Consider the following 23,236-nt stretch of genomic DNA (forward strand, 5'->3'; position numbering starts at 1 on the left):
TTGCAGTTTCCAACATATCAAGTTAGGTAAGTAAAGAGTCACACAAGTGTGTTGCGACATTTTAAAGGTAAACCGGTGAGAAGATAACACTACCCTAAGCTGTGAAGAAGTCTTACCCAGTGCACATTTCTGTGTAGGGAATTGAGAGTTCAAATAGTGAGAGCCTTCATTTTGTTATACAAATATACCATGCTGCAGGACTCACTCAAAATATGATTCCACATCAGTTCACATAGTGGCAACATCCCTCCATTTTTCTACACGAGTGTGTTAAAGGCATGGAACTCATTCATATCATGATTATATTAATATTCAGCAGTACGCATTATATATGCAATGTTCTCCAGCTAACATACAACCAGCATTGACCAAATCTGAATGGACATATGGTAGCAACAGAGCTACAGATTGTAGTGTTGAGTATTATATAGTCTTGGTTTGACTGAGTATTGGAAGATGACAAGAGCAGACTGCCATAGGATGCACCACTTTATATGGCTGAATCAGTGTAATTCACTGTTAGCCGACTTGGCAGGGATCAATATATTTAAAAAATGTGAAATCTGAAAAAGTCTTTATGATAAAAAGACATTTTTTTTTTATTTGTTGTTGTGCACATGGCCAAGCGGGAAGGCTCTGATGAAGGGAAAAAAAAATAAATTCACTGGCAAGGTGTAACAAAGCAGTGGATTCCGTTTTATACTGCCACATGATGCCCCTTTAGGTGGGTAAAACACTAGTACATTGCATTAATTTTTTTAACTGCTTCATTTTTTAACTGCTAGGATGCTCTGGCTTGTACAGTTGAATGTATGCTACAATATGATTTACAACATAGCAATGGCTGAAAATTACTTTGACAACAAAAAATGAATTGAACAAGTCTTATTAAAAACACACATTTTTGCTTTTCTCTCATTTATCTGCAGCACATATGGCAAAGTCTGCATGACTCAAGTGAAAAAAAAATTGATTTTCAGTACATTACATTAAAAGGCAGGATGGCTCACCTGAAGGCAAACATGCACACATACAAGCATACAAGTGGACATGTGCGCATACACATGCATGCTCACACACGCGCACATGCACAAAGGAACAAACTGGGAAATGCTTGAGTAAGTTTTACTCTGCAAATTAATACTCCACTTTTTACAGCGAAAAAGATTTGCAGTGCATTAACTTCAGTTTTAAACTACCATATGTCAGTCTAGATACCTTAGGCAAGTAATTGCTGCAAGATAGCAATTATTTACTACTGTTTTAGATACCAAACAACTTTAAAGACAAATCAGGAATTAAATAACTAATACTAATAATAAAATAAAATACTAGTCTTTTCAGCTTCAGCTGCAGTGCACAAGACCAGAGCAGTGTGAGTCAGATGAAAATTTACAATGCACTGGATGAAGGATTTGCATTGTATTCAGTTTAATAATGGCACATGATACTATAATTTGCATGTGTTGTGCAGAGTACACTAATGAAAAACATTAAAGATGCCACCTAAATTACCAAACCACTCTCAAAGCAGCATTGACTGATACTTTATCAGTTACTCTTCTGCCACCCAGTTCTAAGGCTTTGCTCTGGCTTTTATCTGTAAGCAAACCATGTAGACTTTTTTCCATAGTGACCTTCTTCTCTGTTACTTTAGTAATGTGCTACATTTGTCCATGCATGGTAGCTACTGGAGAGAGGAGATAATGAAGAAATTTTGCTCCAAAAACAATAACCAGAAACTGCTTTCTTCATTGAGCAAAAAAATAAGGAAGGTAAAATAAAAATAAAGCTAGCTATGAAGAATCCAGCTAGCATGCAAGCCAAAGTGCTAGAATTATGATGACTACATATTGTAATAGTGCTTGAGTTTTATTGCATTTTGTCACTAGTCTTCTTCCTACTGACCATCCAGTCTTCTTTTTAGCTGCCCCATAGAACCATTGTTTTCACTGGCTAAAAGCCTTTGGTCTATTTGTTCCATAAGGGCGAAAGTCAAGTTTACTGCACTATGGCAGCTTCACTTGTGTTGAGGGATTGAGGAGTTTACTTACAGTAGGTCCTACATTTCTTGCATGCATGCCTATGATATTCAAGGTTAGGGTATGCAATGGGCTCCCATAAAGCATGTCCATACCTCCACTTGTGGCACATTTGTAAGCCACACATAACAGCAGCATCTGTGTTACCACTGCTCTCCACATGGATTCTAATACAAAAAAATCTGCCGAGACTCATGGGCTCTACCCCTCACCTGGAGAGAATTTATAAGGTAAACTCTCATAATTCGTCCTCTCTCCTACCTAGCAGCTCCTTCTAGTACCTGAACCGATGGTTGAAACTGGATCACCTGGGCAATAATCAGGGCTTAATCCCGCTACATTGTGGAGTTGGTGCAACCTGGCATTAAAGTGCCATTATCTCATGTAACCCCTGAATAGTAATACAAAAAACTTTGCTTGTACATTAACACTATAAGAAAATGTAAATGGAATGATATATTTTTCCATTTCTTTGCATTACAAATTCATTAATTTTATGAATAATATTTGTAAATTAAGTTTAAATAATTTATAAACTTCTTTAATTGCATTATTGGTGATGCATATTAAACATACATCCGTTGTTGTTGCATTGCTTGTGTTGTCTGATATTAGCGACAAAATAAGTTTTGTCAATTACAGTTAAGAGAACAAATACCAGTTTTCCATTTAAAGGCTGTATAAAGCCTAAGCTATAAAAGTTTTCCAATAGCCACACTAAATGAAAGATACAAATGATATATTTTTGATGCAAGCGAGTGAGACTCAGGCTGATTTCTATTTTATAGTAATATCTGTTGAACAGAAGCAGGCTGACACTGCTTCTTATTTAAAATTAGGGTGGGGGTCATAACCGCCAGCAAATCTCAAATCAGTGCAAGTTGCTGATGCTGGATTCTTCTTCTTCTTCTTCTTGCAAGTGGACAAATGGGAGTCAGATGGAGTTTTTAAATTATGTCTGTCTATAGGAATCCTTAACTTTCAGTGACTGCATATGTGATGACTTATTTGGCATATTCATCCAGACTCTATGCAAGGAACAAAATAGGATTTCCTTGAAAAAATTCCACACAACTTTATTTCAAAGGTAGCAAGGGAATGTAAAGGCAGAGACAAGGTGATCTCGGTGGATCAGGAGGATTCTTCATGAGACATCTTATGTCATGTATAAGCACTGAGCAAAGTACATTTGTTTTACTGCTTTACTATTCATTAGTAAGTAACTAATAGCACTACCATCTTCAGCAGCTCATTGCATTTATTTTCTGTTATTCCTTTGTAATGCAGCCAGTACTTACTCCAAAGTTAGTGTTCTACACCAGTTATAGGATAGGGGGCATTGGCCTAATGAACAAGGCATCAGCCTCCAAAGTTTGGGGTTGTGGGTTTAAGTACCACCTGATTCAATTATTCTTTTTCCTTTAAAAATTAAGTGATGTCCATTAGCTCAAATGGCTAAGCAATAGGGAAATGTAAAAGTTTCATGAGTACCTGTGATTTCAATTCTCAATGTAACCTACTGGTTTAGAGGTGGTATAATGGTAAAGGTGTTTATCTCACAGACACAAGTTACAGGGTTTAAAACTTACCTTTGAGGAAAATTGGCTAGTCTTCACATGGCCCAAAAGGGCAGCTAGCCTTGTTCTTACCTATTATTGCTTTTCATTTCAGTATCACTTTCCACTTTCATTTTTAAATAATGTATTCCACTAGCAGCAGTCCCTTGTGGTTCACATACACACAAAGTTTTGTCAAAAACCATTAAGAAAAAAAATGCACTGGTACATTGAAGCTGGCATCCATGAGTCATAGTACGTTATAAAAACTGGAAGACATATCTGAAATGTAGGTGATATAAGCTTCACTTTGCTGACAAACTGACGAAACAAGCAACATCAATAACTTAGATAAATAAGTCTTTGAAATATGTCTACATCACATTTGTTTTGCAAAAGCATGTATGTTTAACCCAAGACTGGGGCATAGAGGAATAAAGATGTGACTACAGTCCTGATGACCTGAGTTTAATTAGTGGAACATGCATTGGGGTGATTAGGTGGTGGAGGATGAGACTGACCAGTTGATGGATTGCTCAGCTTTGGGGTAGGGGAAGTGAGGCCTCATGTGCTCATGGCATTCGTAACATCTAATGGTTGCTGGGAGTATTGTACACTGATAATTTGTCAGGTTGGCTTGTACAGTCAACACAGAGCTTATCTCAGCAGATTCAAGGAAAGGGTGAGGCATGTGTGGGAGCAGGCATGCCTCCTTCTTTTAAACAAGCAGCAATGGGTAAGCTACTCATTAGCACCTAAAGCCAACCTGCTCCCTACCACCTGATTTTTTCTAGAGGGGAAACCAATGGGTTGATTAAGATTCTTGGATGGGAATAAATGAGCCATAGGGCTTTCAGCTAACCTAGGGACACATGGCTCATGCTCAAATATAAAAATGGGTTAGGTGGCTCCAGATAGAGGGCCCATTCGGCAAGTCTCAGAGATATGGAAGTGGAAGAAAAAATGTTAAATGGCATTATTTTTGATGTTATCAGTGCTGCTCTAAATCAACCAACAGAAGTAAGATGAAGATAACTGAGTCATAATGTGAAAAAGGCTCAGAAACACTACAGAGTTAAACATAAGATAAGCTGCATTATTATCACTTATCAAAATCAAAGTGAATAACTATATGATTCTCAGCTTCCAGGGTCTAATCATTCAATTGTGCAGGAGGAAGTAGCAACCTGTTTGACTGCCATATGTGTACTACTAGCTACTAATGGTTCTTTGTTTGGTGGTTTCACCTGGAGTCCCTTAATTCAAGGGTAAAACATAATAAACACATGCAATTCATTTTATTAGGATGAAAGGCTTTTGTTCCCAACATAATTTGCATACCTGGCTGATTATATACAGTTCCCAAATCAAGCTTAAATGTGCCAATCAGAAATCCTTTTATCAGTTTGGAGTGCATCACCTGTATAAAATCAAAACAGTAAAACATATTTTTAGTTAAAACATTGTATATCAAATTATAGTTTCTAAACATGTGTGTTAGTATGTCAATCATGTCTCTTTAAAATCTAATCAGTACATGTGACTCATACTAAATGGTAAGAGGTGGTATATTTACTGATTATTTTCAAACACAGCTTTATTAACTAAATAACATTTATAACAAAATTAATAAGTGATTTTAAGTCAGTAACAAGAATGCTTGACAGTATCATAGCAATTTATATGTTCCTCCCTGTTATAGTACTTGTTAGGGGTTCAGGCACATTTCCCTGTGATACATTTGGTTGAGGACACATGGCCGAAATGAAATCTGGCTGCAAAGAAATATGGCTGTTGTGAATTCCCTGAGGGCAAACAGAAGAATGTGGTGCCATGCCCACAACTGCAATAGCTAAATGCACCAGGGCAAAATAATGACCATAGCCAACAAGGCAACGTGAGACAGCAGGCAATATGGCAGGCTGGCAGGTGGGCATGTCAGTGGCAGTAAATATGCAGTGCAGCACCTTTATAAGTGGTGTGTGTGAACCACTACCCATTTCACAGTATCTAGAGAACATTACCAAAAATGTATACTGGAGCCTAAATGTGACTACAGTAGCATGCAGGATTTCCTCTATGCTGCAGCACACATCTACATGTTGTAGTTACATAAGCATGTACTGTACACTGAGCACAACACTCATTAGTTCTTCTGCCCCGATGCACTTAGTTATTAAAGCTGTGGGTAAGGTAGTATGTGCTTCTCTTTGCCCCCAGGGAATTCATAAAATGCCAAATTTCTCTGCAGCTGAATGTCATTTCAGCCATGTGTCCCCAAGGAAATGTACCACAGGGAAATGTCACGCTGGCTAGGTGCCTGCACCCGCCTGAACACAATATTAAAAATGTAAAATGACAATGTGATACATATGCAAAGTATTATTAATGTTCATGGTAATAAGGATTTTGTGAGATACAAAGGGCAACCAAAGACTTGGTATTTTTGTGGAAAAGATGATCATTTGATTAATGAATGTGATAAGAAAAAACGTTGTTTGTGTGGTAATACAGGACATAATGCAAAAAATGTGATTAAAATGCAAGAAATGTGGTAATACTGGACATTCGTGGTTAGAATGGGAAATAGACATACAAGAAGGTAAAAATGAAGGTATACTTGAGAAAGAGATAAAAGAAATGGTGACATAAGAACAAGTATAGCAATATTCAACTAATGCAGAGGTTATACATAAAGGTAAAGAGAGAGATAAGGAAAAAGAAACAGATGAGTCAAGTGAAGAAGAGTCTGAATAACATGAAGTAAAAGGTAAAAAAGAATTCAACAGGAAAATGAGTTACGGAAAGGAAAAGAAAATTTAAAAACATAATGTTTAGAGAAAATAAGAAAGGTAAAGGAAAGGAATTATATTACAATAACTGTTCTGTAAAAGCTGAGAATATTAGCTTTAAATGCTAACAGCTTGAAAAATATTAAAAGAAGAATTAGTAGATTACAATGGCGTGCTGGAATAGATGCTGAAGTAATACTAATAGAGGACATAAGACTATTAACAGAAAAACAAAGAACAAAACAAAAACTTTGGGAATGGTACTGTTATTTGGAATATAGGTAAAGAAACATGTTTGGGCATGTGTATATTAAGTCAAGAAGATATTAAGATACTAGATATTACAATAGTTAAACTAGGTAGAATAACAGTGTTAGACATAAGATGGAAAAAAATATGTATATAGAGTTGTAGCATGATAGGGTCTATATTAGATAATTGAACTGTCAAAAGATCGACTGTCATATGATCGACACCATATGATCGAATTTTTGAAAGTTTGAACATTTTAACGGAGATCTCCATATAGCATGGAATGGGAAGATTTCCCTTTTCTGCACTGTAGTGCAATCTCAGATTTGGTATATTTAAAGATCATGGGGTGTGGGGGGCACAGCCCCCCACATGGAGGTGGAGGAGGGCTTGCCTCCCTGCTTTAAATGTTCAGGTAAGTTATTTGTGTAGTTTATTTTTTTATTAGATTTTTGAACTTTTAAAAGTTCGATCATATGGTGTCAACATTGAAAGTTGGATTATCTAATATAGACCCACATTATATGCATGCATTAACAAAAAACAAAGAGAGACTGTTCAAAAGTATACTTAATTATGCATTTGTAAATATGAATATAATAATAGTAGGGGATTTTAATTGTAACCTAAAAGAAAAAAAATAACTGTGATATTAAAATAGTCATTGGTTTTAGTTATGGGGAAAAACACTGGACGTATAAAAGAAATGAGATTAAAACTGAAATAGATTATTTTTTTAATTCAGAAAGTTTAAAAGTTAAACAAAAAGGAATTAAGTATAATGGGTTTTCTGATTATATAGCAATTTGCATTAAAATACAAGAACATGAAGAACATATTAAGATAGGAAGAGGAATTAAAAGAATTAATGAAAACAATTTGGATTTAGTTGAAAGGAAATAACTTATTGTACTCTGGAAACATCATATAAGTATGAAAGAGCTTTATGAAAATTGGACAGTATGGTGGATGCATTTTAAATATAAAAAAGTATTCTTAGAATGCATAGAAAAGAAAAGAAAGAAAGTAAAATAAAAATTAAAAAATAAAATGCTATGTCAAGAAATATTCAAAGATGTATTAGAAAATGAGAAAAAAATTATGAAAAGAAAAAATATATAAAATGAATCTGATTAAGATTCATAATCTGTTATATAAACAAATTATTTGTCACAAGGAAAAAAGAGGAGGTAGAAGGAAATATAATAAGAGAATTAAAAAATAAGGAAGGTAAATCAATCAAAAAATCAAGAAGGAATATATGAAATAGTTACAGAACATGTATTAAATTTATTTGTTAAAGAAGTGAACAGAGGAAAAGTTTATGATGGAGAGGAATTAAACAAAGGAGATAATATTTAGAAAAAAGAATAAATGTAAATGAACTGAATTAAATTATAAGAGATATAAACTTGCATTCTGCAACATGAATAGATGGAATCGAATATAACATGTATAAAGAAATGGAGGATTGGCAAAAAGTAATGTTTATTGAGGTGATGAATGAATGGCTAGACACAGGGACTAAATATAAAGAAATATGTACTGGGGTAATACATTTTATATTAAAAAGAGAATACAGATAAGATAAAAACTGGAGACCAATAACATTGAATAACACAGATTACAAAATATTTATGAGAATAATTGCAAAAAGATTAGAATGTAAGATGGAGAAAGTATAAGATCAAAATATATTTGGGATAAAAGGAAATTGAAGTCAAGAATTATTTTGGATAATAAGAGAGGTAATTGATAACATTATCAATAAGAAAGCAAAGACAAAATTAATGATAGGGGACATAAGAAACGGTTATGATAGCATACAACATGAATCATTATGGGAGATTTTACAAGCATACAATATAAGTGAAAAAAGTTTTAAGTGTAATTAAATCGATGAATGGGAAAAATTATCAGAAAATTAATGTGAATGGATAGATAGGGAAGAAATAAAAATAGAAAGTGGAATAAGAGAGAGGTGTCTAGCAAGTAGTTTAACTTTTTTCATTGGTTATAAATATAATAGTGACTGAAATTAAGAAAATGTCAAAAATGGAGGTTATAACATGGCAAAAGAAGTACAACTGCCAATAATGCAAAGGTATGCAGATGATATATATATATATATATATATATATATATATATATATATATATATAATAATTATAAAAAATATATTATGAATGAAAAGAGTAAACTTAAAGTTAGGTGTAATGTTGGAAAGAATTTAGTTTCAATGCTGAAATAGGAGGTGTTTAATTTAATGACAAGTATAGAGATGTGTTAGGAGTAAATTTTGGGAAAAAAATAAATACAAACAGGAACAATGGGGCAAAGTGATGAAAGAAATAAAGGACACATTTATGTTTTGGAAAGATATGTTTATGTTTTGAAAAACATATAGGTTTTCATAAAAATAAGCTACATCTTATCAATAGTATGATATTAAGTAAAATAGCATATGTAGCAAATATTTATATGATACCTGTAATATATGAAAAATAACTAATTGTATTAATATTTTAATTTATTTGGGGTTCTAGACTATATCCAGTTAAAAGAGGAACACTGTTTATGAAAAAAGACCAAGGGGACTTAGGTTTAATTAATCCTATTGTGCATGCAGCATCTTAAAGTTTATACAAAGTATTAAAAAGTATTATGAAGGAAGAAAAAAGTTGATAGAAATGATAATGTATTATAAATATAATGAAGATGTATGTGAAGGAATGCAAGTTAAGAAGAGAGGTAAAAGTATTCATAATGGCAAAATAAAAGTATGTCAGAATAAAACTGTATTATGGAAAATAAGAAATAATGTAACAGAAAAGAACAGGAAGGAATAGTATGTTAATACAATGAAAAATGTTTATTTTGTTGACCCATGGAAAGATCTTGAAATGAATAAGAAAGAAGAATAGGAAAGGATCAGGAGATCAAATAACTGCTACAGAGTTGGAAAATGGAGGACTAGAGACAGAATTGCTGGTCAATTTGATGAACCAGACAGAGCCAAAGAAAGCAGAGGAAGCATGATGGATTGACTTTGTGGCTCGAGTATTGCAGCAAGAAGAAATTGAGAGGTTGTAATTATAATAGCTGCTGAAGGGAAAACATTGGAGGTATTCTCAGTTGGTGGAGTAGCCAGTTTTAAGGGTTTACATTTGCAACAGGGTTTTTTGTTACAAGAAAAAAGTTATGCAGATGTAGCAAGGTACGTATGAGTGGAAAACAAAACTAAGAGGGGACAAACATTTGCAGTTTCTCAACAGCCACATAAAAGACAACCAGTGGTAAGAATAAAAAGTAAAAGTTATGGCACTGTGAACAGGTATGGCATTATGGAAATAATTATTTTGCGGTTTACCATTAAAGACATAAAAGTATTAATTCATTTGGGAACTGCAAATGTTGTTTCATTTGATAGTTTAACTTACTGAAAAAATATGACTAAGACTATAAAAACTCCAATAGCACCATGAAAGATTTAATTCGAAGTTTGGGACTATAACTAAAACAATGTGCAGTTTAGGATTTCAGATATAGATGAGCATGAGTTAAAATATTTTTTTCTTTCAGTATGTACTAAAGTACATTAAGGTTAAAAAATATAAGATGAAAGAAATGTGTAGACTGGGGCTGGGAAGTGAGGGTAACAATAGATGTCAGTGATGTGAATATTCAACAATTTCATATACAATAAATTATTCTGAATGGTAAGGAAGGATTTTGTTAGGTACTGAGATCAAAGTGTGTTATTTTTTGGGGGATGAAAATCATTTAGTTCCAGACTGTAACAAATAAAGGTGTGTTCAATGTGGTGAACGAGAATGTAAAGCATTTAGACACTTTTGGTTTAATTGTTTCATATTAGAAAAGGAAAGAGCAGATAAAGAGGGAAGCTCAAAAGAAAGGCAAACACTTGAACATATTACTACAGTAGATGTTGAAAGAAAAGGTGGTAAGGTGGAAGGAGATGATGAAGTAAGGTTAAACAATGAAGAGGTAGTTACAGAACAAATAGTTCAAACAAAGGTTATAAATACACAGGATGAAAACAGATTTGCAATTTTATAAAGTGAAGAGGAAAGAGAGTGAGAAATGGAAACAGGAGAAAAACAAGAACAAAATAGTGAGGAAGATTTTGGGAGACTTGACAAAAGAAAATGAAAAATAATTTCCAGAAGTAAAACACATACAAAAAAAATGAAAAACAAAAAACAAACTCTGAGTCTGAAGAAGTCTCAAGGGTAGAGATGAAAGCGCTAACTGGATACTTGTTATTCTATTGTTTTTATTTTGTGACTATTAAATATGTTCTGGAATTTCCTATTCAGCTGCTTTTGGTTTTTCATGTTTTGGATATAACAGTTTCACCTTTGAACTACTTACAAAAAAAAAAAGAAAAAAAAACATCCTGGCAGATAGGTTCAGTGCTAACTTTACACCCTCTTACCCCCTAAAGGGCCTATATCTATACAGGAAGAATGCAGACTGCAGGTAAAAGCTGCACTCTCTAAAACCAAAAACACAGCATCCAATGGACCGGACAACACCCCAGGCTGCATTTTACATGAACTTCAGAAGGAACTGACTCCCCACCTAAGCACCATGTTCAGTCATAGTCTCACGTCAGGCTTTGTGTCCACTGAATGGCACAAAGAAACAGTTATCCAAATCCACAAAAGGGGAGCCACCACTGATCCTGGGAACTATCACCCTATTAGCCTGACGATGGAACGTATCATCATGGAACTCATAAACAAAGACATTGGTAATCTCCAAACTCTGGACCCCACCCAGTTCAGGTTTGTGAAAGGCAGATCATGCCTTCTGAACCTGATTGACTTCTTTGAGGCAGTCACCAAAGCCACAGATGAGGGTAAGGTGGTTCACACAGCCTATCTTGACCTCACCAAGACTTTTGACACCATCCCGCATTCCAGAATTATAGCTAAATTCACTAACTAAAGTGAATAGTGATGTTTTAAAAGCTTTAGGATTGGATACACCAATTCAATAAGAAGTGGTAATAAAGAAATACTTTTAAAAGCTTATCAACTCCATTTCTGACATTGGCACCATACCCGACTCCCCCAGTGATCATCTCCCTGCCTTTGCTCATTGCTCACCATCCTCCCTCCATCTTCACCACAACTACATAACAACTTGTACCCTAAAAAAATTCAACCCTCTAGCTTTCTCTGACTTACTAAAACATATGAACTGGAACCCTGTAAAAACTCTCCCTCTTGATGATGCTGTTGCATACTTCTATACTAGATTCAATAACCCCAGAACTAAAAGAATCAAAACCAAATATACCCCTTGGCTATCTAAAGCAACTATTACACTCATGCATCTCAAAAGTCCTTGAAAAATGCATACACTTGCTACTCCTTCCCTACCTCCTAGACAATCAACTTTTTCTCCAACTCAACATGGATTTAGACCTGGACATAGTACTACCACTGCCCTTCTCTCCTTCCTTGACATCATCAACTGCACCCGGGACTCTGGCAACATCGTATCTACTCTTCTCCTAGACTTATCAAAAGCCTTCAATACTGTTTCCTACAAACTTCTCCTGTCCAAACTCTATCTTCTCAATCTATCCCCCTCATCTATTAACTGGTTTTCCTGTTACCTTTCTAATAGACAACAAGCCATCAAGTGGAACAATAGTACCTCTTCCTTCCTTCACACTCCAACAGGAGTTCCACAAGGCTCAATACTGGGTCCCTTACTTTTTAGCATCTTCATTAATAATTTTCATGAGTGCATTCTTAATGCCAAACTTGTCCAATACGCAACCGATTCCACCATAATTTGCTATGCTTAATCTCTCCCCAAACTCATGCAACTAACACAAGATGCCTTCTCTTGTACTGAGCCTTGGATGCTGAATAATCACCTTGCTCTCAATGCATCCAAAATCAAAATCATGATCTTTACCCCATCTAAAACACCTCTATTGATAAAAATTCCTTCTCCATAGTCAGTCAAAATAAGATTTCCATTGAAATCATCTCCCATACAAAACTTCTGTTATCATTGATGAACATTTAAAGTTTGACATTCATATACAAATTAATATTAAAAAAACACACCAAAAGCTCAAAATGCTGTATTGTCACAGCCGTTATCTCACTCCCTCATTCAAACATATACCTTCTATGTTTTAACTCATCCTCTCTCTCTTGTATGGATCCCCTCTTCTCACCAACCTTCAATCCTCCCTAAAGCCAAAACTGTCATCCTGCTACAATAAAATCATTAAGTTTGCTACTGGAACCAAATCCTCCTCCCTCCACTGTGATGCACTTGAACTGGCTGGAACTCCTCCACTATCCCTCTTACATTCAACTGCTAACTGCTCACAAACTCATTTTAAACCCTCTAACCACCCTTCCCTCTCCTCTATACTCACTTTGACCATCCTGACAGACTACTCAGGTCCAGTAACCAGAACCTCCTTGAAGTGTACAAACCTTTACACTCACCTGGGCAATTTCTCCTGCATTTCTTCCTTGCTTGTCTATGGAATTCCCCCCCCCCCCCACACACACACACACACACATTTGAATCACCCAAAACCACTCCACCTTCAAGAGCATGCTCCTTTCCCATCTCTTTTCTCACTGGGAATGCTGCTCTCACCTTACCTGACGCCCTATATGTCATTTCTGCTCTCCCTTCCTTTTTTTCTCTTTTCTCAAAACTCAACCTAGTGACTCCCTTCATTTCATTTCCACTCCCTCTCCCTTTTTCCTTTCTCATAACTCAACCTATTCACCATTCACTGTTCTGCTCTCCTTCTCTAATTCTTCCTCCCTCTCACCTCATGAAACCTTGAGTGTGTAAATGCCTGCACTCCAAATTATACTTACGTACTCCAAAATACTTATGTTTAAATTTCATTCAATACTATGTTAACCTTGCTCAAATGTAATTATTTGTCTTCTATATTACTGTGCTGCTCAAATGTTATTATTCTGTCTTCTATACTACTGTGTTTTAGCAGTTTTTGAAAACTGTATTGTACTTGCTAACTTTGTTGATATTAGTGATATTAGCTTTGTAATAATTGTATATGGAGCTTTTCTTCCCAGGCCTCCATTGAAAATGGGCTCATTCTGACCCAATGGACTTTCTTGGTTAAGAAACTGCAAATAAATAAAAAATAAAATAAATCAACCATTATTATGAGGTCATTGTGTGACCAATGGAACTGAATAAAGAGCTTGTCTCTAAGTTCCTAATATCATTTGTGTTTTTATATTTCTATTATTTGGCAAGTTTATTTCAATTGGTTTTAAATAATGTTTATAACACTAATAAAAGTATAATTTTAAAACGTTATTATGATGAATGTGAGTTTTAAGATAGAATTAAAGAGTTTGTGAGTATTTTAGTTTAAATATTGTAATTGTATACAATTGTGGTAATTACTTGTATGTTATTCCTTCTCAAAAGCAAAATACTGATGTGCCAGGGAATATAACAAATATCAGGATTTTTTCAGCAAACTCAATGTTTTCATATTTGTATTATATTGGGTAAGACATCTAAATCCTGAAATTTAAATAATTTAAAACCAGCACATAAGTTTATAGAATGTAATGAAGCAAAACCATGACAAGATTCTGCCAATCAAAAACGCTGTTTTCCAGACAATGAAAAAGGCACAAGCAATACAGGGACAGTAAAACTGTTGCATTTTGCTACCATGGAACCTATAGTCTCTTTCCGTCTTACAGATATTACATACATTGCAAACAGCAATGCATCATTTATTATGGAATTAAAATCAGCTTACTGATTAAAATTAGAAACTTTTTTTTTAGCAATAGGAAGTTCAAACCTGTGCCATAAAGCTGTTTGGTACAATAGTTAAATTATTACATTTCAAATCGCATTTCTTAATGAAAGTCCTGGATTCACTCTCTGTTTAATAAAAAAAAAACTTGATGTATGCACCTTTTTTAAATAAATAAACCTTGGCTTTTCTCTAGCAGCATGTATCGTTTCCCTCCTTATAGATAAAATTTTCCAGTTGCTGGAAATAGCATTTTGATATCTTTCTTATCTCTTACACTAGCCCATTCATATTCTGAAGATGTTCCTCTTATAATCAGTCCACTATATTATCTTTCTATGTATAGGTCATACAGGCATACTTTAGGCTTTTATATCTTTAAAAATTGTCAACTATTGCACTCACATATCCTCTAGAAAGAAAATTGTTCTTAAACAGACCATTCCTTCTAAAAATATTATATTGAGTGGTAAGCCTAAAAGTGGTGGCATGCAAATAAGAAATCTGTTTGATAGCTCTCACATTTGTTTTCAAAATGTCCTTTTCATCACTTATATAAATGGTGATATCCTGAAGTGTAATTATGTCAAACTCTGCAATACACTTAAACTTTTAAAAAAAATCAATAAATTGAACAGCACAACTAAAACAAAAAATCTTATACAGCTACATCAACTCCCTTCCAAAGGAGAAAAAATGTTATTTGTTATTTATAATGACATATTCTATGAACATCTTGCTACATATCTGGTTTGTTCTTATTTCATCAATAAAAGATCTACATATATATCTGCAAACACACACACACACACACACACACACACACACACACACACACACGTGTGTGTGTGTGTGTGTGTGTGTGTGTGTGTGTGTGTGTGTGTCTGTGTGTGTACGTGCGTGTGTGTAGATATATCTATATATACACATCACACTATCTACCCATCTGATATTATCTGTAGTTTGCAGAGTCTTCACTGAACTAAACCAATCAGGATCTAGCAGGAAATTACTATCTCCCCCTTAAAGTCATATGTAGTTCTAATGTAAAACTCAAATTGGGCAGAAAAGTCCAAGACAGACAATTCCTTTCCCAATTTAATCCTCATCCCCATGTCAGCATTTCCAAACAGAGGGGTAGGAAATAAGCACAACCTGAATAGTCTATCTGAATCCTGTTAAAGCACCTGGGGTGTCATGCTGGCACACTGCCAAGCGCAGGAGTCTTGGTCATCTTTAAAGCATGGACCCGCATTAGTGAATCCAGCAGCTAACGTCGTGAAAACAGCTTTTTGACCAGATTGCCTGTTCTATGTGGGAGTTAATGAGAACTTAAGACTTAGGAAATGCTGTTCAGCAAAGCCCCATATTGCATAAACAATAAAACCAGCACCCACACTTGGTAGTCCAGTAGCCCCATGGACATTAAAAGGGTCACTTTTTCTGATAGTGGTATGACCTGAGCACCTCGAATAACTGTAAGCACTGTAAACATGTATTTGGGGAGCCCCCAAACTCCTAATGATAGGGTAACACTGTCTGAAAAAGCTTCTCAATTCCTAGCACCAAAAAGCATACCATTTAGATGCTTTTATATTTCTTATATTGGGGTCCAGGTGTAGGAACACTGTCATTAATCCTACACAGTGAAGATGGAATTCCATCTTGTATTATCCCCATCAAGCCAGACTTACAGGTGACATCTCTCAGCTTTAAATATTTTAAATGTTCTCTAACTGAGCTGTTCAGTGGAGCATAAGATTGCTTACCCTTAACTCAAACAGTCAGGTCACACAAGGTGTATATCTTCACCTTCACCCAATCCTTCCAACATGCTCTTTCAGCTGCAATAGATATTAAAGAATGCCCCAACAAATAAGTGCCCCATTCCAGAATATGTGGTAGCCTGAGAGCCATGCAGGCTATTACCTGTGTCTGCCATTCTCTAACACAAAGCACAGAATTATCTCCCAACTACATTTATCCATAGATGAGATTCCCACCCTGCAATGCATCTTACGATATAATATGGCAAAGATCATGAAAATATTTTTTTACTTTTCTTATAATATAAATTGTTTTACTAGTCCTGTAAAACAGTATGCAAGTTTTGATATATTTAAAACTGGTCTGTAATATCTCAAAAATACATTTTATTGGACTCACACTAATAAAGCAAACTCAGGATGTATAAGTTAGCAAAAAATTCTAGCACATATATATATATATATATATATATATATATATATATATGTGTGTGTGTTCATACGTTTACACTAGGCTTACAACCATCAGGGACTTTTTAAGCCTAGCCATGCAACTTAAGCATATCTGCCAAGTTTTGGTACTTAAGGTTATTTAAGGAACATATGTAAGTTTAGGATTTGGTGGTTAAGCATTTAAAGGTTGTGTCTAGCCATTGGAACATGGGTACCAGGCCGTGGGTGAATTTTTGATTCCTCCTCCATTACTTCAAGTTGCACTTAAATTAGGTTAAGAATTCTGCTTCATATGGATAGAAAGCCTGTTCTGGAGAAGGGGTAGTCTCTGAAACATGTGCCTTTCCCTCCAACATTTCCTATTTATGTTACAGGTAAGGGATGTGCCCCTAGATTGAGTAATTCTGATAATATTCATTTTGCAGATATGCAGAGGGTGCATCGCATCAGAGCAGTCAAAGGATGCCTTGTAGGCCAGGCATAGATCACCCATTAACAGTCTGTAGGAGAGAGAGAGTACAGGAATAAGGCTTTGATGTGATCTGCATAGGACATGTCATTTACACCCTGCATCTTTTTGTAAAGAACCTCTGTGGGTGTTCCAGTTGTAGCATGTGCTTTAACAGCTACATACTGAAGGGGGCATTGTACTCAATGATTGGTCTGATGAGGGCCAAGCACAGTAGAATTATAACTTCTATGGACCCAGATACTACACCCTTGCTTATAGGTTCCTCAGTATAGAATGATTTCCTTTCTACCATAGACACATGATGGTCAAAAGACAAGTTACTAACTACATGCATCTTTCCAAATTAATTACTATTTGGTCTACTCTTAGGGGTGTGTTATCAATGTGGTAGTTTCCAGGGGTAGCAGATTTCCCAAATGATACTATTATCATTTCTTGGGATTGAGTTTAGGACAGTCACTCCAGTACCAGTTACATGTCTGCATCAGCCCTTCTTTGAGGATATTAATGTCTTGGGGTAATTCTATGACTACACATATTTTGCAATCTCTTCAAACTTGGTCAGCCAGAGGACCTTGACATTGGTCTTTACTTCAGAGAAGTATATACCAAGAAACAGTGGACCCAACTCAGAGCCCTAAGGGCACTCCACTAGTGAGTGGCCTCTTTGTGGAGAGAGCTCCCCATTATCCTAATTTCTTGGGGCCTATCTGTGAGCCAAATGGCTATCCAGTGAATGGCATTGGGGTTTATACCTAATTTTAAAAGTTTATCCACGATGCCCAAGCAGGCTATTGCCTCAAAGGCCTTGGCCATGTCAAGTCAGGCAGTAAGCAAAGTTTTGCCTTCATCCGTTGTTTTGGTGACCTTCATGAAGAAGTCTTGCCTTTGATGAAACCAAATTGAGTTGGATCCAAAGGTATCCTAGGTCATTGATATTCATTTCTATGATAATTGTTTCCATGGCTTTGTATCTGGGACTAGTCAGACTTATGGATCTGTGGTGACCTAGATGTCCTGCCCTTGTGCAAAGGGATGATACTTTCAGTTCTCTATTCATGTGGCATGAAGCCTTTCTGGAGGCTACAGTTAAACAGTGATTCTAGTGGTCCTGATAGGTTGTATTTTATGTTATTTAGGAGGTATCCTGTGATATTATGTATTGTTCTTAGCCAGGTCTATATTACATCGTCAAACTCACAGGAGTTCGAACAATGTAATATCAAACTATTAAGTTCGAAACCCAAAATGTATGAACACACAGAACAGCAATTTTTCACTGTTCCATTACAAAAAACCCCCAAAACAATACACTTTAAACTAACTCGCCTTTCACAACCCCTCCCACCTCCTACTTAAATATACCAACTCCAAGATCACACCACAGTGGAGGAAATAGCAAAGCCGCAAAAATAACCCACCGATTTTATTCCCTGGGAAAAAAATCGGTGTTCTGTGGCTTCACTATTTACGTGTTTCGAACATTTGGGTTCGATATTACAACATTCGGACTCCTGTGAGTACAGCATTGTAATATAGACCATTCTTAGCCTTGGTGTGTGCATTTAGGACCTGTTCTCCAGTCATAGTTGGTGGGGGTATATTAAAAAAATAAATCTAAACCTGAGAAACCGGAGTTGACATAAATCACCACACGACACATAAAAAAAATAGATTAAGCACTTTCGTTCTACTTATAGAACTTATTCAGAAGTTTTCATTCTATATACTTATAGAACTTCCTCAGAATAGTATTCTGAGGAAGTTCTATAAGTAAATAAAACAAAAGCGCTTAATCTATTTTTTTATGTGTTTTGTGGTAATTTATATTGGCTCTGGTCAGTCTGGTTTAGATTTATTTTCTTCGTGGAGGTATATTTAACTGTATTTCCTGAGGGGTACTTGGGGAAGAGGAATGGGTAAAACTGGAGATGAATTTGTAGGCCATGGATTTGCTATATCTTCCAGCTCAGTGTAAGTGGTTGCTTTTACAATTATTTCTGTGCATTGCTGTAAGATGCTTTTGAGGTAGCAGACACAGCTAAGGAATGCCTTGTGATTGTCTTTGGCCTGGGGGCTATTTTTACTTAAAAATTAGCTTGGATAAACTTGATTAGCCCTCTAAATTGCTTATTTGGACTGATAAGGGAGTCTGTATTTTGTGTGTGTGGCACTTTCAATTTTTTTACATGATTTTCTTTCTATTGTTATACAACTTTTTTATGCTAAAATTCCACCATGGTGGATGTTTATTGAGTTTGTTCTGTGCATATTCCTGATAAGTACAACTGTCTCTGTGTAGATATTAATGTTATTGTACGTGGTTTTTGTGAACAACTCCACATAGGCAACAGTGTTTACAGGGTTTGGAGTGCTTGACATTTTGCCAGGTTATTACTTAACATTACGTTTATTTTAGAATAGTTCCTAAATGTTCCAGGGTTAGCTGGGTCCTGGGTTTTATTTTTATTTGAAAGGAGACAGTTTTATGGTCCGACCTTACCAGAGAGGACATTACACTGGGGGGGGGGGGGGTTAGCTCTCACACATATAGATATAAAGATGCAACACTGTATAGGTAGGGAAACTTCATCCTACATGCTGAAATATAAAACAACAAATTTTGATATATGATTCCATTGGTAGCTCCAAATAAATAACCATATATCCACAGATGTAACATGCAGTTCAAAATTCTGTCTTCTAGTACCTCATACACATACTTGCACACACACACACACACACACACACACACACACACACACACACACACACACACACACACACACACACACACACACACACACACACACACACACACACACACAAACACAACAACGATATGCTTCCCCCATCACTTCATTAATCAGTGCCAATATTTTAACATGCCAAGCTGTCATTATTCCATATGTGCAGTAGTCTGTCTTCACTGAATCTCACAACAATGAACTATGGTGTGAACACTGTAAAATAACTATAGTTGAGTTCCTGTAGAAAGATCCTATGTGTTCCTTCTGTTCTTCTGTTGTTAACCCTCTCTGTCTCCTCTCCTTTTTTATATTGAAAACATGTTAAAGCACTTAAAGAAACAGAGTGCTAACATAATTATCTCCCTCGCCATCTTAATTAGGATGTGCATGTTTGTAACGCTAAAAAGAGCAACGATGACTTCGGACTATTGCTCTTCTCTTTCAGTGTTCAAATGTTCAGGAGCTTGTTTTCTAAACAAAAGTACATATTTTTTAACAGAAAGTAGTCCAGATAACTTATATATGCTTTGTACAGTAAACAAACTGCATGTGTTATTCACTTTCCTTTCTTTGAAGAATAATATTAATAGATGTTGAATACTTACAGAGATTTTTATGATTTTGTCAAAAAGTAGCTCTTGTGGTCCAATGAAATCAAACATGAAATACTGTTAGAGAGAGAAAAAAAAGAAATTCTTATTACGTATGACAGTAATTGTGAAGACAAGAGGGCAATGCTTATACAATGTAAATGTAATATAATTAATAATTTTAAATATAAAAGAATAAAGAGGGTACACAAGCATTTAATATATGTTGTAATGTTGTACATGTCAATATAACATAAGGAAGAATAACAGGTGTAACTGAATTCATCTCAGAGCATAACAAAATCTAAAATAAATAAATACAGGGACAGAACCCAGCAGAAATTCCCAAATACTATACACAGCATGTATCATTAAATACTTAAGAACACAATCATATCTAACCATGGCCTAATTGCTCAGGAAGTTTTGTTGTTACATTGCCAGTATCTTAATGGTTCTAGCTGTCTTGAGATAATATAGAAGTTCATATCTCTCAACCTCTGAGCATTTAAAGTCACTGGCCTTTAAAAGACGTATCAGAGGGTCAGAAAGTAGAGCACTTTCTTATTTGTTACAATAGAAGGTCTTTATATACTAGGATCTATATAGTTAGTTTAAGGTAATGTTTCTGTAGGCTTGGATTATTTATTTAACAAGGTGTGAATCCATAAATAGGTCTGATTTAATGAGGAACATCAATACATTTAACAGGAATAAGAATAAATATGAAGATGAAAATCATAGCTGTATGCCTTATCATAAAAGTTCAGAGAGATATAGATGTTTATGGCTGGTGACAAATTATAACAAAATATTTTGTTAGTGGAAAAGTGTAGTTCATCTAGAGAGTAAAATAGAAAAGTTTAATTAATTCTATTTATTGCATTTAGGAAGTATTTGCACAGGCTTAGGCAAGTGTTTCCTTAACCAGTGATTTAACTCAGATGAAGGATTTTTATTTTTATTTTATTCATTTGTTATTTGTATTAGCAACCTGGACACTACTGCCCTATTTCATTTAGTAGGCAAACGGAGGTAGAAGGAGTGAAAACCTTTAGTCTGGATTAGAAAAAGCCCATTAACAGCTGAGAGTCATACCTCTCAACCTCTAATCATAGGAATTCTGAACGAAGCCTGAAATAGGGATGGGTATGGGATGTTTTGATCCTGCATTAACACATTCCATCTCTAGATCTGTAACACTTTAAATACAATTTGATACTATGACCTAATTAACAAAGTTTTATAATAGTTTATAACACTCATCAAGAATAGCAAAAACATATGACAATCATACACACATGTACAGAAAAAAAAACGTCATTAAACAGAACAAATGAAGTTTGGGGCAAACTAATTGGTCCTGGTCCCACTTTTAGGTAGTAAGGGTGGGGGATACCAGTTTTGTGAGGATTGAGTGTTTGGTAGGTAGGTTAGACTGCAGGGTTTAGTTGGTAAAAGGTTAAAGAGAAGGGGAGCTTAAGGGAAGTGATGTAGGGGAGGGAGGGAGTTAGAGTGGTAAGTGGTAGGGCTTAGAGGAATTAGGCACATTTTGGCATGAGTTGGTGCTGGTGTGACAACTAACCCACATCCAGATGACCTTATAGGTATCGTAGAGTCAGGTAGGCCTTGGGTGGCATGTGTGGGGAGAAGATCTGAGGTTAAGAACTATATATATATATATATATATATATATATATATATATGTATATATATATATATATATATATATATATATATATATATATATATATATATATATATATTTTTTTTTTTTTTTTTCTCTCTTTCTCTTAGTTTATAGTGGGAGTGTGGGGAGCGATGGCCAGTATGGGGATCAGATAGGGAGTTCATGGAAGGGGCAGGAGTTTGCTGTCTTAGAGGAGCCATGAGCTGTGGGTGTGTGGTGCAGCATGGCATGGTTGGAGTGTGGTGCTTGGCTTACCTGGTGGTGTGTGTGGTTGTTTGGCTTTTTGGTTCCCCGGTGGTCTGGTGGTGTACGGGTGGTGCTGAGGATGGTCGTTGGTTGTCTGGTTGTGGTTTGATGGATCTTCCTTCTTGGTCATGCCTCTGATAATCTGAAGTGGAGTGGTAGGGCCATGCGGTTTGGTTCGGGCCTAGTGCTTGCAGCCTAGTTGATGCCCTGGTGGTTGTGGTTGGCAGCTATGGTGGGTTGCTTTAGAGGTTAGACCCAGCGTTGGTGGTGTGGTGGTTGTGGCTGCTATTTTCATGCCTGGGTGGGTTTGTGTAGCTGTTTGGGTCCTTGCCACAGTGTTTCTGGTGCTCTGGTAGTGGTTCATGTTAAGGCAGGCCTTGAACATCCTTGCATTGCTATTGCCTTCGCTCATGCGCATTGGCGGGTAGTGGCCATTTGCACGAACGGTTGGAATGCTTTCCCTTTTACACAGGGAGAGTTCACAGGATATGCCAGCATAAAAAAAAATAAAAAATAATAATTACAAGAGCAGCATTTGGAGCGGTAGTGGCAGCTCAGAGGGATTAGTGGTAGATTGCTGTGGCTATGGGTGCTGTGGTCTTGGCATACCTCTTACTCTACAGATTTTGCAGAATGTCCAGATTTGCCTCATAGTTTCAGTGTGATCCTTCGGAAATCTGTACTTTTCTAGCAGGTAGCTGAGGACTGAAGCCATAAAATAATGACAAACATTTGAGTTTAAGACTCCACATCCTTCAGAAATTCATGCTAATGCAAAATCTATTATTATATCAACTTTCCAACT

The 23,236-nt window shown here is 35.7% G+C and overlaps 1 protein-coding gene across 2 annotated transcripts in view; it reads right to left on the bottom strand.

The window, feature by feature from the left end:
* LOC122798011 (fer-1-like protein 6) overlaps positions 1–23,236 on the bottom strand; it is a 1,810,759-nt gene that overhangs the window by 1,381,586 nt on the left and 405,937 nt on the right. For both annotated transcript variants that reach the window (XM_044066595.1, XM_044066597.1), the window contains exons 6-7: positions 20,511–20,573; positions 4,940–5,018 (exon numbers count right to left, since the gene is read on the bottom strand). In XM_044066595.1, the coding sequence (XP_043922530.1) occupies positions 4,940–5,018; positions 20,511–20,573 (142 nt within the window). The remainder of the gene's footprint in view (positions 1–4,939; positions 5,019–20,510; positions 20,574–23,236) is intronic.

The sequence above is a fragment of the Protopterus annectens genome, chromosome 3.part1 (assembly GCF_019279795.1).
Source record: "Protopterus annectens isolate FY-2018-M chromosome 3.part1, PAN1.0, whole genome shotgun sequence".
Taxonomy (NCBI): Eukaryota; Metazoa; Chordata; order Ceratodontiformes; family Protopteridae; genus Protopterus; species Protopterus annectens.